Below are 19149 nucleotides of genomic sequence, written 5' to 3' on the forward strand. Positions count from 1 at the left end.
TAGATGGCAAGGTCTTTAAGGACAGTACATTATCTTTTACATGTTTGTATTTCTTAGAACTAACACAATTCATTATGTAAGACAGTAAATCAATTAATGTTTAATAAATTTATGGACTATGTGTTCTCAGTACTATTTAAAGAATTCTGTGAGGGAAAATCTGATAGTGTTCTATTAGTAAAATAGTTAGGGCACCTGTCTTGGGGGTGTTTTCTCAGGAAATTGTAGTGCCAGATGTTTGGCAGTTCTCCACTTCCTAAACCAAGCTTACTAAATAAAGTTAATATAATTATACATGGTTGTGCTGGTTTGGGTTCCAATCTATGCCTCAATCTTACCTTCGCCTTCCCCAACCCATTCTCCAATTTCCCCAATTGGTACTAGAGGGGCATTTCAAAAACTCAAATCTGATCCTATTCCTTGCTTATAATTCTTCTGCGGAAGAGCCTTCTCATCCCCTTTAAAGTGTAGATTATATGGCCCCCCTTTTTCTGTACTTGTATATGCATGCATCAGCACATTCATGCAACATACTATATGTGTGGATTTATGGATTATAGACTGTGACATAGGTTCTGGCTTTCAGTTTTATATCCCCAGAGCCTGCCTTGTACACAGTAGATCCATGAATAGATATCTTTAAATGTTTAATAACTCAACATCATTTTTTAACTCAGTAACATTTTATAAGTATGTCTGGCTCCATGCTTTAAATAAATTCCTTCACTACATAATCACAATAGGAGGATATGGGCCTATACCTCATTTCTCCAGTTGGCCATAAATACAAATTTCCATGAAAGTCAAACAAGAAGGTAGACTTTGTATAATTTTAGGCATGTGCTAATTTGCATGCTTGTGGGTGCCCTATTTCATGTAATTGTCCATAAAAAATGTGGCATGGAATCTTCATTATTTTTAATATAGATAGCACATGACCATCCAAATTAAAAATTTTAAGAAATCTACTTTTTTCCTCCCAAATACTTAGTCACTTTGGACATTTTTCATATTATAGCTTTTGTCCTTAGGTGGAATTGTTGAAGTTAAATAAGTGTGAATATCTGTCAAATACAGTTGTTGCAAGAGTGCATGTACATTTTATATATTGTGAGAAAAGCGTAATTAATAGCTAATTAGGATAATGAAAGTAATATACACCAGATGTAGAGAAGACCTTGTGGAAAATTAGTACGAATTAGATAACATGTGATTTGATCAAGGCGAACTTGTTGAGAAGAATTAAAACAGTGGACATGTGGAGGGACAATCAGTGGCTGTCTAGCTGCTACACCTAGGGAATAATTTAATCAAGTTTGCTATTGTAATACTCAGGGCTTCAAGCTGTTCTGTTTTCACAAGTTGATAACTTGGGATTTGGGCCTTGATTTGTAGCATTCCTAGATGGTCAAGGTTTCATATTGAGACGACCACTTATCAAGTAATTTAATAAAATCATCTCCATGTATAAGATTGGAAAAGTAATGAAAGATCTTGAATACTCTGATTCATGCTCTAAATCTTGCAGGTACCGCTTAATACAAGTCTAATACTTGTTATATAGCTCATTTTCTATTTAATGTTCATTGGTTGGCAATAGTCTAATTTTTGTTTTTCTTATGCCTTCCAAATGTTCACCAGAATTTCTCATTATAAGAAACTGAAATTCAGTAAATCCTTGATTGGCCTATATAGCTACATTTTGAGGCAATATACACAATAATTATAATGTCTGACATCTATTGAGACCTTAATAAGTGCCAGGCATTGTGCTAAATGTTTCATGTACATTGTACCATTGAATGCTCACAACAATAAGGTGTAGCTATCATCACCATCATCATTATGATTCCCATTTTCAGATGAGATAACTGAGCCACATGCAGATTAAGTAATTTACCTAAGGTTACACAGATAATAAGTGATAGACCTGAGATTTGAACCCCAATATTCTGCCTCCAGACCACTTGCCTTTCACCACATATACTGATAATGTTATAAATGATGAGAAAAGAAAAATGTTACATCTTTTTTATAATTACACAATGACATATGTAGAATAAATGGTCTTTTATGTGTCTTTGTTTGACTTCATTGATTGTTATCAAAAGTTGTAAGTAGCACAGCTATCCATTACGTATTATTAATTTGATGAGCTTTGGAAATAACCTGTTCTTTTTTTGCCTTTAGGCAGTACTGGTAAACCATATCTCAATCCTGAGGTACCTATAGGTAAATAGAAACCTGGCCCAGTGACATAACTCACTAGGAAGTCTGTCAATTACAACTAAAAATTAGTAAGGTATTAAATGTAGAAAAATGTCATACAGAACATAATGGATGGCAAATGGGCTGCAATTTCAGTGTAATTGAATAAATTAAATAACCTTTTCTTTGTGAAATATAAAAATCACAATAAACCTAGAAAAACGTTATACAACAACTAGCAAGAATATTCAGTAAAATGAATAGGATAAAAGATTAAATATACAAAACAAGTAACTTTCCTATATAGCATTCCAAACCTGTTAGAAAATATAATTGGAAAAGGTCCATGAAGAATAGGAAAAAAAGGATATATTTCATAATAAATATGAAATCAAATGAAACAAATGTTACTGAGAGACCTAAAAAGAAAACTTGAATAAATTGAGAGAGTATTTCTACACATCTAGTACAGGGAAATGTTAAATAGAATAAAAAGTTTATGAGCACTTGGAAATGATTTACAAAGAGTTTTTATAATGGAAAATGCTTGTGTTATAATGTCAAGTTATTAACAGTATGTATAGAAAATACCATGCAAGAAACTATGCCCAAATGTAGTCCTTTACTATTGGATGGTTATAGTTTCTTTTATTTTATACTTTTTTTGTGTTTTTTCTTAATAAACATGAGTGCTTTTGTAATATGAAAAAAATATACACACTCAAATTTGTTTAGCAATTTAGATTAAAAGATAAGGATTTTCTTTGATGTCTATGTGCCTTATGCAGAAAAGGAGAAGCTCTCTCTCTTTTTTAATTTGCGTGCTTATTTTTAATTCATATGGTTTTAAATTTCCTTAGAAAGATGTGCGAGACATCCTCACACCAATTCAGATTGAAGCCGCTTACTACCTTGGGCATCATGTCATCAATAAACGAAGTACGGAGGAATTCCCACCACTTCAGCCAATTCTTCAACAGAAGAAAGAAAAAGACATAATTGAAAAAACAGTAGGAATATTTTCCTTTATTCAAAAATTGTGTGACATGTAACTAAAGAATTGTTTTTTGAAACTTTGCATAATTCTAGGGAAATGAAATCTCTGAAGTTTTAAAACAAAATTGTAATTTTTTTATATAAAAGAGGTTATGGTATGTCTTTGTTTTTCATTTTTCTTTAGTTTTTAATATTCATTCTCTTTAGGATATTGAACTGAATATTTAAAAATATGTATTTAGTCATCGCAGTGGTTTCCCACATACATAAAGTGTTAATTTTCTCTTCTTGATGCCTTGCCAGTGAAGAAAATATATTACTAGGGAGCACTCATAATGGAAATGAGTTGCATTCATTAGTTAATTCACCGTCTTCATGCATGTTGCGTTTATCTTTGTCTTTCTCATTTTCTGTCTCTTCTCTCATTTTGTCTCCCTCTCACCTCACCCACAATTCACTCACGTTTTGTTAAGTCAAATTCCCTTACTGAGTTGCACTCATTTTTTAAGCATGTGTACTTACCTATGTTACACAGCAATTTCTCTTTTAAATTTAACTGCATTCTTTCCAACCATATCCCACGACCACTTGCATTTTGAGATGGCCCTGCATTCTAACCATTAAACTGCTTTTTCTAATTTATCCCAAAATACATCAGTTTCACTGACAGCATTTATTTTCGGGAGTCCAGTTCAGACCTTTTCTGCCCAACAACAGAAAGATAGAGTCAACAGGATGTTTTTGGTTATGGTAAAAGAATTCATTAAAATATTCGCTAATGGGACACAGAATGTGAAGGATGAAAGGGACATTTAAAGGTCTAGTTCATATATTTCCCCAACAAAATTGCCAAGTCACTTTAAAATATTTGAGCTTATATCCCCATTGTCTAGTCTACAATATTAGATTGAATAAAGATAAGAGCAAATTTTCTTACTACCCATATCTGAAAATATTTCTGGAAGTCAATTTTTCTCTTTTGTTGGACTTCACTTTTCAATATCAATTATTTTTAATTGCCTTTTATTGTAAGTACACAAGCCAAAACCTTAGCAATTTGTAGCTATTGTAGAATAATCCACATTTTGATTCTTAGAATGACCTGTTTTACAAATAAGGATGGTAGAAAAAAAGAAAAAAATACCATATTTACCTAACCATTTAGAGAAAGGTTAACAGTTTCCCTCTGTCCCCCTAGGTTTACGTAGTCTGTGGTCTGACATGCCTTTTGACAATACTCTAGTTGTTTCCCATTTCATGTACCTGGCTCCTTCTCTGCTTTCTTTCTTTTCTGCATCTCTCCTTTCACCTATGGATCTCATTTTTCTTTCTTTTTTCTCTCTCTGTTTTTCCTTTGTCCAGCTTATAACTCAGGTTTTCCCATGGACCTTGTAGTATTCCTGGGTCCTATTAAAATGCTCGGAGTTAAATAAATCTGGAACCTCTATGACAGGCTATGATTTCATTTTGTTCAATGTGTTCTTAAAGTGAAATTTCTACATTTTTTTATTTTTTAAAAATATAAAATCTGTGAAATTAAGTGCCATGCTTATGTGTAATAAGTGGAATCAAACTGTCACACCACAAAATTGAGAGGAACTCAACAAAGAAAATCTTGGCAGCACAGATTTTAAATATTTACACAGGTTACTACCACAGTTTGATTAAAAATTTTCCCCCACAACTATTATGAAAGAAAAAATCATTTTTTCCACCTAACAAATTTACCTATTAGAAGAATTTAGGTTTTTTTTTTAGCCCTGCAATTATTTGTCATTTGAACCTACTGACTCTCACATTGAACTCTTTAAGAAGGAATAATATAAGGAGTTATCAATTTGATTTATTCATTTCATTCTTCTCATGTATCATGGATGTCTTATTCTTTTAAAAATAACATAGAAATATGTCTACCAATTGAATTAAAATAAAAATGCTGTCATATTTTATTTCCAGATAAATTTTGCAAGATTTTGTACCCTTGAAAATTGTTCTGCTGATTTACAAGTTTCTGCAAAAATTGGATTTTTGAAGTAAGTACAGTTTACTCTCTTATTTATCAAGATGGGGTAATAGTTGTGTGCCTGTGGGTTCCAAAGAAAACTGAGCCTTGAGGGTTAGCAGTATTTAAAGAACTGGGAAAGAACAACATGCTACTGAGAGAGATTAAGGGATCTGTACAGCATTCACATAAGTATACACCCAAAGATTACCACATTTTGAAAGAATGAGAATATGTTTTATGAAGCATGTCGTAATCTTGTATTGATAACTCAGGAGATATTTCAGGATTTAATTGTGAGTTCGGTCATCATTATTATAATTGTAGTTGTGTTTTAGACATTTGTCAGTGCTTCTTAAGAGAGTTTTGATGGCAAAATGAGCTAAACTTTACTACATAATGCTTAGTTTCTTATCACCCAGAGAACTGATTGCATAATTCAGACTGATGTACAAAATAAATTTCTTAATATATATGATGCATTTGAAATGGAATAAACCATCTTGTTCATCTAAATTCATAGAAGGGGAAACAGTAAAAAGAAAACATATGTGCTTAGAATAGTGTCTAGCACATAGTGAAAACTAGATAAATGTTGATTGCTGTTATTATTTTATGATGATGGAAAATAAACCACTGTAGTTTTGTCATGTCTAGATCCCCTATATTGAAATTATTTTGCATATTAGAGAGAAGATATGAAAAATGAGGACTGATGAGATAAAATCTACACGTCAGGTTGAAGGCTGACTATGTATGGGAAGCAAAAGAGGTGAAGGAGGCATCACTGACAGGGCAGGAAAGTGGGAAAAAAGTTTGAGGGAGGTAGGGCTATAAAGGAAGCAAGCTTAAACTGGGGTATGTTGAATTCGATGCAACTTCTGTATGTAGCTCTCCACTTAAAATCTAGTCCAGGATTATATAGAGGGTGGCAAAAAAAATGTATACACATTTTAAGAAAGGAAAACTGTATTAAAATTGTAATACTCAATATATACCGATAACAAAAGATGAATGCAAGTCACATTTGATTTTTGCAATTACCTGAGGTGCTCAAAGTGGTTACCATCAGCGTCCAGACACTTCTGATTATGGCGAACTACTGCTTGAGTAATGCTGACCAAAGTGTCCACTTGTATACATTTTTTTGGCACCCCTGGTATATGGAAGTCCTCTACACATTCATGACATGTGAGAATGCTCGGGTTGGGGTAGGTGAAATGTGCATTTCTCAGAGAAAAGAACAAAATCAGCTCTTGAGGGGACAATTTTATTTAAAGAACCTAACAAGAATAGAGGGGTCCCTTTAGAACGAAGTGGAGAACCAAGTCCCATGTGAAATAGCCAATAGAGAATATAAAAAGAGGAACTTAATATTGTAAAAGTTTGTAGAGAGATCAGAGAGCATAGTGACTGAGGAAAGGTTGTGGAAGTTGGCATTTAGAATGTGACATGAGGGTAAAAAAAGAATGTCACTGGAAAATTTTAAGATATAAATTTCACTGCAGTAGTAGCCAAATGACAGGGTCAGTGATTAAGGGGAGAGAATGTACTGGGCAAAAGTAGATACAACTGAAGCATTTTCATGTATTTATCACAGGCTCTTATTTATTCAATTATGCAGAGGCAGGGAAAAGAATAAATTGGAGAGAGAAGTTTTCTACTTAAATCCAGGGGTCACTTTTCATCCCTATTTGAACTCTGAAGCATTTGACGGCTGTTCACTTCCTCATTTGAATGTTTTTTGCTTTAATTTTCCTGATGCCATCCTACTGCCTTCTCCTTCTATTTCTCTAACCCCCTCCTTCCCAATTATCTTTGGAGGACCTTTGAAATGGTTTTCTCACCTCTTTCTCACACTCCCATATTTTCTCTGGGTAAGCTCAACCACAACCACGACTCACCTAGCCTGCTTACACTGCCAATGACCAAATCAGTATCTCTGAGCCCCACACCCGCACATTCAGTTTTCTATTGGGCACGCCCTCCTGGGCACCCAATCACTGTCCACCAATGACATACAGTTAGTTAGTTACCAAAACCAACAACCTAGAACTCAATTTGCATTCTTCTCCCTTTCTTATCCCTGACACATCCAATAAGTTATTAAGTCCTATAATACTACCACCTACATGTTTTTTTATCCACCATAATTCTTTGTCTCTACCACTATTGCTAGGCAGGCACTCAGTATCCTGCCTGGATCACCAAGCTTTACCTCTTTCTGGGCTACTGGCCTCTTACTTTGCATTACTCTAATTTCTCTACCATGATGTTTCCAGAATGAGCTTTCTAACATGCACATCTGATAACAGTGCTTCAGTGGCTCATTATAAATTTATACTCTAAACTCCTTTCTTTCTCACCAATTCCCTGGGACTTTTTTCCATCGATTGCAGACTATTTATAGTTGCTTGGCCACACCATGCTCTCCTGAGCCTCTGGATCTTTTCACTTCTCCCACTTATGTACTTGATTAGCTTTTACGTATCTTGTAAATCTCAGCTGTTTCCTCGGTCAGGTCCCCTGTCTCCAGCTACATAAACCTAAGTCCTCCTGTGCCCTTTGGTCCCATTGCATTTATACCCATCACCATTATCCTGTTTCCACACGGTCATGTAAGCGGCTTCAATGCAGGTTCCTGTCTTTCCATCTTTGTGTTCCTAATGACTAAAACAATGCCTGGAACACTGTGAGTGACATAGTTGTTTGCTGAGAATGGAACAAGGTTCTAAAGGAAACTAGAATGGGGTCAGACTCAGGTGAAAGAGTTAACCTTAGAAGGAAGTTAAGGTTATCCTTATCTTGAGCTAAACAGCTATGAAAAGATGCTTGACATTGGTTAAGAAATCTTAATGTGGAAAGAAATAAAATGTAGAGAATTCATGGATGGCCAAGATGAAAAAAAAACACAAAAAACGTTCATATATGGAAATTGAGGGCCTTTACGATGGGTCTGGGAACTTGAAAGGCCTGGGGAAAGATTCAAAATAGCTGTTAAGATAAATGGGATAGGAAGTCAGCTTAGAATGAGTGAAAAGGTTGATAAACCGTGTTGAATATCCTGCTGGGCTGGGGTCACATATGGCAGAGAATAAATTAATTGTTTTTACTTAGACAATGCCAATATAGCCTTGAGCATCCACAATCGAAGGCCAAGAAGCCCTAACCTATTTGATTGATAATTGGACTTTATACTTAAATTATCCAGATTCGCTGCTCAGAGAGTCCAAAAACAGTGACTACTAACTACTTTGTATCCCAGCATGTAATGTAGTGCATTTGTTAATTTATTAGTTGAAAATTTTATAACCCTCCCACTCATGTAGTTATTTTCTTCCTAAAATGCTGAGTTTTCTTGCTGTTTTTGCTATCGTAAGTCTTTGATAAGAGGAGTTGTGTGGGGGAAAGCTTATCTAAGCTACAAATAAGTAGTGTTTTCATTTTCTTTTTTTTTTTTTTTTTTTCATTTTCTTAAATACTCCTTTGTCATCTTTTCATTGCAATTCCTCTGGCTTAGGAGAAAAGGGGACATTGAAGTTTATACAAAAATATTACTAAGAATACTGCCTTCCTGAGAAATAAAAATACATCTTATTGAAGGAAATATGGAATTATTTCATTGAGTTACCAGTTTTCTTACAGTAAGATATTGTCTACTTTGCATTTTTAATTTCAAGTGATAATATTTCTTGTCGTCTAAATATCAAGCCCATTATGATTTTAAATGGCATACCACAGAGGGTGAGACAGTGTTTCTCAGGCTGTGGCCTTTGAGTCACCTTTGTAAAAGCACGTGGAATGCTTGATAGGAATACAGGTTCCTAAGCACTGGACCATCCAACTCAGAGTCTGTGGGGACCAGGCCACAAGTGTTCGTTATTAATAAGACTCTAAATGGTTCGTACCACTCTAAAATATGAGAACCAGTGTGGTAATGGTGACGAGTTTCAGATTTGAAGTCAAACTAACCTGGTTCAAGTACTGTCTCTCTCACTGACTAGCTGAATGACCTTTTCAGAGGGATCTTTGAACCTCTATACACCTCTTTCCTCATTGATGAGGAGGTAAACTAGTGCCTACTCTATGAAAGGTGGTTTTAAGACAAAATTTAATAGTGCAGGCCAGGTGGGCAGCACACAACCTAGTACACAGGAAGGTTTGATAAAGGTTGTTATTTTTGATACATTATGGTCGGAATATTTAGAGAGCCTGATAAAAATTGTTTTAGTTTGGCCATAAAATGAAATAGTGCCAGTGAAGTCTAAATAGATTCTGCATATGTACTGGTTATTTGTCCAGAGTTCATCTCTTTACGCCCCCAAAATGCTGCTGACTATAACTGTGTCAGTAGTTTTTAGTGTTATGAGATTTGAGGTGGCGTGGATGCCAGTGTAAAGGACAAGCCTCTCATCTTTTGCATCAATTCGGAAAGTGACTGGTGATTTCTACATGGTAAACAATAACTTATTTGAGGGATTTTCAAATAAAAACTCTTCTAATCATTTTTTTAGGTCCACAGTGAAGGTCTCTCACAAACTGCTTTGCTTTTGTAGCAAATTATACTTTATCAGACTAATAGATGCCTCTCTCATATAGGCATCGTCTCTCCCTCCTCAGTCATAGCAGCCACATTGCGACCATATGTTCTATGCATTCTCCTACCCATAACTAATGGGTATTTATGTGCCCCAGAGCCACCCTCCTGCTTTAGGTAAATGCAGTTACTCAGTAAAGAACATGAGTTTCTGAAGACTGCCATGAGACTGCCCACAGCACATGAAACAGTGCTATGCACTCTGTCTCATGTTTTCATTAAGTTGAGGCTTTGTCCTGAATACCTAGTTTCTCAGGAGAGTAAATCACATTCAAATAGACTTACACTGCAAAATGAAGATGAACAAATATTTTATCAAGATTACAAATGTAATAGTAGGTGTTAGTCGTCCCATAGGCAGTTTGAAATCAAGTCCTTCATGTAGGTTCGGATGTAAACTTCTGTTTCTCAGTCATGCTTCCAGGATACGTGATGTAGGCTTTTCCTGAACAACTGTTTTCGTATCAGTTAGGAATACCTTTGGGTGGTGAACACAGCATACAATATCTAGATTATGTATTACAGAATTGTACACTTGAAACCTATACAGTTTTATTAACCAGTGTCACCCCAATAAATTTAAAAAATGGAATGCCTTTAAGTGCAAGTAAACAATAAAGGCACTTAATTATTTTGGATACTGTGCAGTCAGTCTGGAGGAGGTGGTTGCCGGTTTAGTGAGCAGCTACAAAAACCAGGACATTCATAGTTAACTTTCCAGTTCTCCTGGCTTTTCCCTTATGGTCACCAGATGGCTGCAGCAGCACCAAGTTTCCCAGCAAGAAAAAAAAGGGACAAGAGCAAAATTCTGTGTCCTCTTGAGGCCACCATTCCAGGAAGGGCAGTGCCTTAGTAGGCTTCTTATTCTGATTACCCAGACCTGTGTCATATTCTCAGCTCTGAACCCATCATGGTTGAAGGAGAATGGGGTCATTTTGGTCATATTACATGGATCATAATTTATTCCCTGTAGCTAAACTAGGGGCTTATCTTCTGCAATATCAAGGGAATGTTGCCTACTGCCCAAATAAGCCAGGGTTCTGTAGAAGCTAAGAAGGGGAATCATTGTTGGGTAGACAGTGAGCAATGTGCCACACCTGCAACCATGCTATTAGCGCCCAAAAGAGCTAGTCTAACCAAATTGTCCATTTTTAAAATGGAGATACTAGAAGTATGTGCCTGCCTCACTGATCTCTTCGAGTTTGGGGAAGATGAATACACTAATGCCTTAAACACTAAAACATACCAATTCCTAATTTAGTCTTTCAATTTAGGTTCTGCTATGCTTCTCTAGACTTCACTGAGTTTGCATTTATTCAATAAAATCTTCTTAAATGTCAGGTAACTGATGTATTTTAGTAGACAATAATTTTCCAGTATTTTTTTCCCCTTATGTGTGTGTAGATGGATATCAAAACAAAATTTTACTTAGGCTGTAAGTCACTTGATGCAGGCTACTTCTTTTGTCAAATACGTGACTCACGTATCTTGACCCAGGTACATATCAGTTTACATCGTATTTTGTTCCAGCATGTTGATTAAAAACAAGTTATCTATGAAGCACTTTATTGAGGCAAAGTGCATTCATTTTACTAAGATGTGGGGAGCAATTCTTGCAAAACAAAACAATATCATTCACTCAGGCGAAACATAGAGCTTTTTTGCTGGAATACATCATTTCCCCATTTTTCCTCTTTCACTTATTAAGTTTGATTCTGTATGTACAGAATACCTTGATTTGTTTAAATTGCATGGATTCTAGGCTGCTTTGTAAATTTCACGTCTGCATTGTGCATGTTTTAATGAAGAGTGAACTATGATTCCTGGGGAAGTCTCTGGTTCAGCCTTGTCGCATTTCCAGATGTGCACCTGGTCCTTTATTATGTCTCCCATAAAAAGCTGGTGGGTATCTTTCCGATGGCACTTTGTTAATGAATCAAGATACAGTAAGATGTATATTTTAAAAAAAGAAAAAGAGTAGAATCGTAATTATGGTAATGTGGTGAAATAGCTTAAAAATGGAAAATAAACCAGGAGTCTGCTGCTGAAATGTGAACATTGTGTTTCTCTTTAATTTGCCGTTGTCTTGGAACCTAGCTGTTTATGCAGTGCTTTCACCTTCTGTTGCTTGTCTAAGTGCCAACTTCTTTCCCAAAGGTGTTCAGTGACTAATGCTTTGGTTACAAGCCAGAATATTTTATAAATGTCTATTTCTAGGCAGCTCTTCTACAAGTCTTAATTAAACTTGAATGTCAAGCTGAAGTTTACTTTTAGAACCTCCTAGGTTCCTTTGGTTGTAACATGATTAGAGAACAGTAGGGGAATGTAGGACAGCCATGTTCCTGAGTATTTCGTCTCTGCCATTTAACACAGTGACACCAAACAGATGAGTACTTACGTAACACAGAGGTTACAGGAATGAGTAAATCACAGCCATTGCCTAAAATGCTGGGAGATAACACACTATCCGTGAGTCAAATTTGTCCACCCTGCAATGATAGCCATTGTTTAGAATTACTACTTCGTTAGTCATACTTCACATCCTTCCTGACACATCCAACTTCTGAAACCTGGGGATCAGAAGCTGGAAAGGCCACATATGGACATGCTCTTCATTCCTTTCTCTTCACTGTCTCCATTACCAAGCAAGGAATTTTGAGGATTGGGAACCATTTCCTCTAATTCTGCATCCTAAGCTGTTTGAAATGAGCCTCTATTGTTGTCAGAATAATACAGAGTAGTTTTTAAATATAGTAGTTTTTAAGTATGTTATATACTTATTTGGAAACTAATTATACTTAGCAATCAGATTGTTCTATGGCAGAAGCTGGCAAACTTTTTCCACGAAGGGACTGATAGGAAATAATTGAGGCTTTGTAGGGCAGAGATCTCTGTGTCAACTACTCGACTCTGCTGGCGTCATGCAAAAAGCTGCCACAGATGAATGGATGAGCGTGGCTGCGTTCCAATAAATCTTTATTTACAAAGCCAGGCAGAGATCTGAATTTGGCCTTCAAGCAGCAGTTTTTGAACTCCTACTCGGTGGTACAGCTTGCTTTTTATATGATAATTCTGTAGTATGTCTTTATTTTAGGTTATTTAAATATAGTTCCTTATAGTATATTTCATTTAAATGCAGTTCATTAGTATAAACTGGTTGTTAAAATAGAGATTTAGAGATTTGAAGGAATTAATCCCAGGTTAGAAAACCATAAATGTTTGCTCATAGACCGACAGTCCATTGCATTATATATATATTTCAGCAGAAGACTATAATAGCTCCAAGCTAGAAATTGCCAGTGATAGTTCAATGGATGCATAAAATGTGGTAAATTTATGAAATGGAATATATACACCAGTGAGATAAACAACTTATAAGTACATGTACCAATGTAGATTAATCTTACAAACAAAATTTTGAGTAAAGGAAGCCTGATTACATACATTTTGAGTAAAGAAAGATTACATACTGTGATTCCACTGATATGAAATATAGAGCTGGGCAAAGCCAGTTTATACTAGTGAAAGCAGGATAGTGGGTGGGAGTGGTACCTGGAAGGAAGGGGGCCCAAGGATGTTTCTGTGGTGCTGGTAATATGCTTTTCTTGATCTGGTTGCTGGTTTCATGTGTATATTCAGTTTGTAAAAGTTCAGTGAGCTGTACACTTAGGATATGTGCATTTTTCTATATGAATGTTCTACCTTGATAAGTAAGTTTATAATGGAAAAAAAGAATGAGGGTAAGACTTTTTAGGTGTTAAGTGAACTGTCCAATTTCTTAGAGTTATAGTACTAAAAGTATAAAAGTGGGGACATGTATCTAAAATTATAATTTGTTTTCACATTCTGAGGTTCATAAGAATTAATAATTTACCTCTCAAAAATTATACTCCTTCCAGTATTGATGTTGCCTTTAATTCATTGGTCAATTTAATAGTTGTACTGCTACTAAAAGGTTGTGTGGGAGGAGTACAGATCACATGAATGCTTACTTTCTTAATTAAACATTTGAAATTTGTGTAACACTGAGAACAGATAAACATGGCTATAATTTGATAGACTTTATAATGATGTGGTTATGAACTCTTAATAATCACTTATCCAATAATTTACCCAATTTTTCTGCTGTGTTCCTTTAGTGTTACCCAGCCCTTTTTGATGTTTTAATGTGTGTAATATATACATACCACACATATTTGTTTGAAAGGGCCTGAGAAAACAGTGATAACCATGACCAAACATCTTCTCTCCAGGAGAACTTAGTCTACTGGTAAGAAAAAACAGACAATGTGAAGATACTGGATAAGGGTGCCCCAGTGTGCTATGGGAGAGGGAGAAGCCACACCTCACTTTTGTTACGGATAATGCGATGCTGGGTGAAGGGGGTTAGCAATAAGTATTAGCTAGAAGAACTTCTAAGATTTGAAGATGTTAGCCAGATGCATGAAGAGGGAAGATGTTAAAAATAGAGGGATAGCTTGAAGTCAGATATAAAACACTGTGGTGTATTTGGATACCTCTTTGTGGGTAGGTATGACTAAAACTAAGGCATGCATTGTGCAATGGAAAGTGAGGCAGGGACCAGATCTTGAAGGCCTCATATACCATGCTAATGAATTAGAACTCTATCTTGAAGGCACAGGAGGACATGAAGCAGGTATGTGACATCACCAAGTTTGCTTTCTGAACAGTGACCCTTTTTAACTGTGTGAAATTGGATTGGAGAAAGTGGATTGGAGAAATCAATTAAGGGTATAATTCAAATTAACTAAGTTTCAATCATGAAATTTTCAGACCTTCGTTTAAAAAAAAAAATTAAATCTTCATTCAGCTCAACCTAAATCATCAAAATAGTGGAAAATCAAAAAGCTACATGCCTTTGATACCACCAGGTAAAAGTGGTTCCCTGCCCTGGGCTCCTGGAGCCATTCATTCATTAACTCTTTCCCATGAATTTACATTTTTTTTACGTTTGTTTATAAATCTGCCCTTTACTATATAAGCTCTACAAAGATGGGATTAAAAAAAAAAGTTTTGCATCAAGGAGTAATGATCATATTACCTGACTTATTATGCAGTATCTATCCATTATGCTCATTCATTCATGAATCTTCAAATAATGCTTAAAGGCATACATTTTGAAACATGTTCTTAAACTCTGTCTTTAAACACCTTTTATCTTAAATTTATTCACAAATAACTATTAAATGCATGTGTGTTTAGCATTTCCAGAAATAGTTTATTCAAGTACTAATCTTCTATAAGGATGTTGATTAAAATGATACAATGTAAACACTGAAGAAACTTTCTAAACCCTGAACTGCTAGGTAAATGTTGACCTTTCTTATTGTTATGATTATCCTCACCTGGTATTTTGCTTTGGCTTCCATCCTTCTCTGGTTGAACGACTTTTTCTAAATTCTAAATTTTTGGATATTTATGAAGGTCTATCTCTGAGGAAAGCTTGTAGAATCATGCTGTAACTGAAAACAGTTTTCTTTGACATTCAACTCTTCTATCTCTCTCATAGGTGAGGTGAGTGGTCTGTTAGCAAAGAGATTTGCATTTGCCTAGAAACTTTACAACATTCTAGTCCTGAGACCTTGAATCAGTTCCTTAAGCCTCCAGTTCCTCATATATAAATGTGTTGTTGTGAGGAATTCATGGAACGTACATGGCCCAAATCTTCACTGAATAGTAGTTATTATTACAGGGGAGGTGACTGAGGCATAAGAATGTTAAATGAACCCCAACTCCCCCAGAAGAACTGGGGCCAGCGCCAGACCCACTCATGCCTGGATTTGGAGCAATCTCCTCTTCCCAATTCACAGGATGGTGGAGAATTTCTGCAATTCTGTTTTTAATGTGGTCTAGTTATGATAGAGGTGAGCAGCCTGTCTGAGGAAATTAATTCTAGACTAACAGACTTGAGTTGGACTCCTTTACTGGGCCTAGCAATCTGTACTCATGCCATGTTCACTTCCACAAAACATCGTCTCTGTTGGTGGAAATACTCTATTCTCCTTTTCTCCCAGTTCCCTCCATTCCCACCTTTGGTTTGGGCAGCAGCTAGTTCAATGTCTATTTGAGAATAAAGAAAGAAAAAAACGATTTTAGAAAAATATTGGAAAATATGTTAAAATTATAGAAGAAGTTAGACAAGTAAAACAGAAAATAGACTAGCTTAATTATAACTAATTTAAAAAAAAAACTTTTCTTGGGTAATAGCTGACTGAATTTATCTGAAACATGGGAAATTGTGTTCTTTTTAACATAGATTTACATCTACTTGCATGGGGTCATTTCCCCCTGGTGGTTTTTTCCAAATTAATATTTTATGTTTGTGATAAATAAATGAGATGTGATTTTAACTTCCCAAACAAGAACTAAATAATATTACTTAATTTTAGACCATATGAAAATAAAACCTATCTTGCTGTTGGAAGTATGAAGATGTTAATGTTGAATGTATCCTTGTTTAATGCTGGAGATGATGCATATGAAACAACTTTGCATATCAGACTACCCACTGGGATTTACTTCATTAAGATTTTAGATCTGGTAAGTATCAAGAAAACACAATAGCATGATAATACATGATATTTTACTTAATTTTTTACAAGCATAAATGATATCATTCACTTCATCAATTTGAGGTCTAAATATCTGTGTCTTATTTAGACTTATCTCTCGGGCTTCCAGTGATTTTTGAGACTTCCTCCATGCCCCTGATCAAAATGCCAGGTCCTTTGAGATCTGACTGAGATCAAGAGTCAGCTTCTTGCTTCCAAATGCTACTACTAGAGAGAAACAATTGACCAGTTAGCTTCTTGGGTCTCATTGCTGTTCTCACTGGTACATCCTCTTCTGGTGCTTGATGCCGTTCCTCTTGGTTGGGTCCCTGCACAAGCAATACTGGTCCTCCGAGAGTTACTGCTCTGCATTGGAAGTTCACACACCCAGTCTTGTTCCCAAAGGACCTCCACCATGCTAGAACCTGCAGTCCTCCACAAATTCCAAAATCCTGGTGTCAACCACATTGTAGGCAAGTGTCTCTTCTCCTGCAAGGGTCTGAAGAACCTGGAGACCTTTTCTTACCACCATGCCTCGGTCATCAACACTTAAATCCATCAGGGAAATATTAATAAGGTGGAATTTCGAAGACAAAATCCGCAATTGCCTTCTCCTTTGATGCTTCTCTATCCCTTAGCAAATTTACCCATGTCATATCCAGAGACCAATTCTTCCTCTCAGAAATATCTATTACCCCTTTCTCTAGAGCATTAAGACTCCTTTTGCAATAGTAAGAGGGAAAACTCAAATATTTAGAGAAATATATATCTACACATATACATATAGAGATGTATATTTCCCTGAAATATTTGAGTATATATACCAGGGTTGCCTAAAACATTTTAAGAGATGTTATCTTAAAATGTGCATACATTTTTTGGCATCCTCTGAATACATATGAGTGTGTGTGTATGTGTGTATACACTCTGGTGGTTAATGTTTTTGCAATTAAATATCTTAAACACATTCTCACACCCCACACCGAAGAGGGCCAATGAAATATAGACCTTATGAATTCCTTGCTTCATGATTTTTCAGGGATCTGGACCTTGAATTAAATAGGGAACACACAAATATGGATGAAAGCCACAAGTCCAGGAATTGTTCTGTGGAGAATTTACATGACTATTAGAATAAACCAACATATATATATATATATATATATATATATATATGTGTGTGTGTGTGTGTATATATACACACACATATATATATTTGTATATATATACATATATGTGTCTATATATGTTTATGTATATATGATTTATTATTTATATATGATTTATTATTTATATTATATATTATTTTTATATATGATTTATTTCCATTTATAGCAAAAATAGTTGTCTAGGAAAGTAAATTTGGGGGGAATGATTTTTTTTTTCAAAAACCACCATTAAACATATGTTACAAACTTTGTGTTTCCTTCCTACCTAAACCTTTTATTTTTTTTTTAAGGAAGAGAAGCAAATAAACTGTGAAGTAACAGATAGCTCTGGCATAGTAAAACTTGACTGCAATGTTGGTTATATATATGTAGATCATCTCTCAAGGGTAAGCATTTAACATTTATAATTCTTGTTTGCCAACATGAATAATTTTGTTTTTCCTGTGTTTATGCGGCATACAAATATATAATTTATTATTTTTTTGCCTAGGGTAAATAAGCAATGAAATAAAACCAACACCAAATGGGCTTGAGATCTTTGAGATTATATTTATATTGTGGGCAATGTTCACTGTAAAAAAAAAGGGGGGGGCATATATTTGAAGATGGGCATGTGAATGTATCAGTCAGAATTCCGCTCCCCTGTCTCACTCTTCCCCAACACTCCCCCCACCCCACCGCGCCCCACCCCAGGTGGCCCTATCTGCCAGGCATGTTACCTCTGCTATACAAAAACGTGTTTCTGGCAAGAGTCCTCACTCAAGTTGTTAAAGCATCTCTAATTTTGTCAGTCTGGACCTGCTGTCTTTACTACATTTAGATGAGGCTTTGTCTCTGAATGTCACTCGTGGAAATGCTGGTGCTTTAAAATTACCACAAACCCAACAGCTTCCTCATAGCTCACTGCCCTAGAGAGGGGGTAGCCTGTGCTTCTAGAATAGAGTTACAAATTTACATTCCACAGAAGATAAACTCTTAAGGAAAATTAAAATTCAGGTTATTAACAATGTGTTTTAAATTATTTTAAAAATGAGCTTTCCTTCTCTGTGTTTTACAGATAGATATTAGCTTTCTCCTGGATGCAAGCTCACTCAGCAGAGCAGAAGAGGATCTCAACATCACAGTGCATGCTGCCTGGTATATTTCATTGGGAAACAATAATTGTACTAAAGGAAATGGACCCCTGACTTTTTTGGGGAGAGGGGAAACTTAGTGGAACCATGGAGCTGTGTTCCATTGCTGGCAGGAGAAAAGTTCTCTTCTGTGATCTAAGAAACAAACACAAAAAAACCTCCAACCAGCATATCATGTTTCCCTGAAAATAAGACCCAGCCGGATCATCAGCTATAATGCATCTTTTGGAGCAAAAATTAATATAAGACCGGGTTTTATATTATAGTAAAATAAGACCAGGTCTTATATTAATTTTTGCTCCAAAAGACACATTAGAGCTGATGATCCGGCTAGGTCTTATTTTGGGGGAAACACAGTAGAAGCAAATAATCATGTAAATAATGAGAGCAAATTTCTGCCAACCCTGTCATAAAAATTTCCTACTATCACTTCTCCTTTTATGACCACTCCCCTAAAAAAGCATCATTTAAA

General features: G+C 35.5%; 1 protein-coding gene across 4 annotated transcripts in view; it reads left to right on the top strand.

Moving 5' to 3' along the window:
* ITGA4 (integrin subunit alpha 4) overlaps positions 1-19149 on the top strand; it is a 142895-nt gene that overhangs the window by 111113 nt on the left and 12633 nt on the right. For all 4 annotated transcript variants that reach the window (XM_074338800.1, XM_019752831.2, XM_019752833.2 and 1 more), the window contains 5 exons: positions 3069-3218; positions 5161-5237; positions 16214-16364; positions 17835-17930; positions 18602-18681. In XM_074338800.1, coding sequence (XP_074194901.1) covers positions 3069-3218; positions 5161-5237; positions 16214-16364; positions 17835-17930; positions 18602-18681 — 554 coding nt within the window. The remainder of the gene's footprint in view (positions 1-3068; positions 3219-5160; positions 5238-16213; positions 16365-17834; positions 17931-18601; positions 18682-19149) is intronic.

Source organism: Rhinolophus sinicus, linkage group LG01 (assembly GCF_036562045.2).
Source record: "Rhinolophus sinicus isolate RSC01 linkage group LG01, ASM3656204v1, whole genome shotgun sequence".
Taxonomy (NCBI): domain Eukaryota; kingdom Metazoa; phylum Chordata; class Mammalia; order Chiroptera; family Rhinolophidae; genus Rhinolophus; species Rhinolophus sinicus.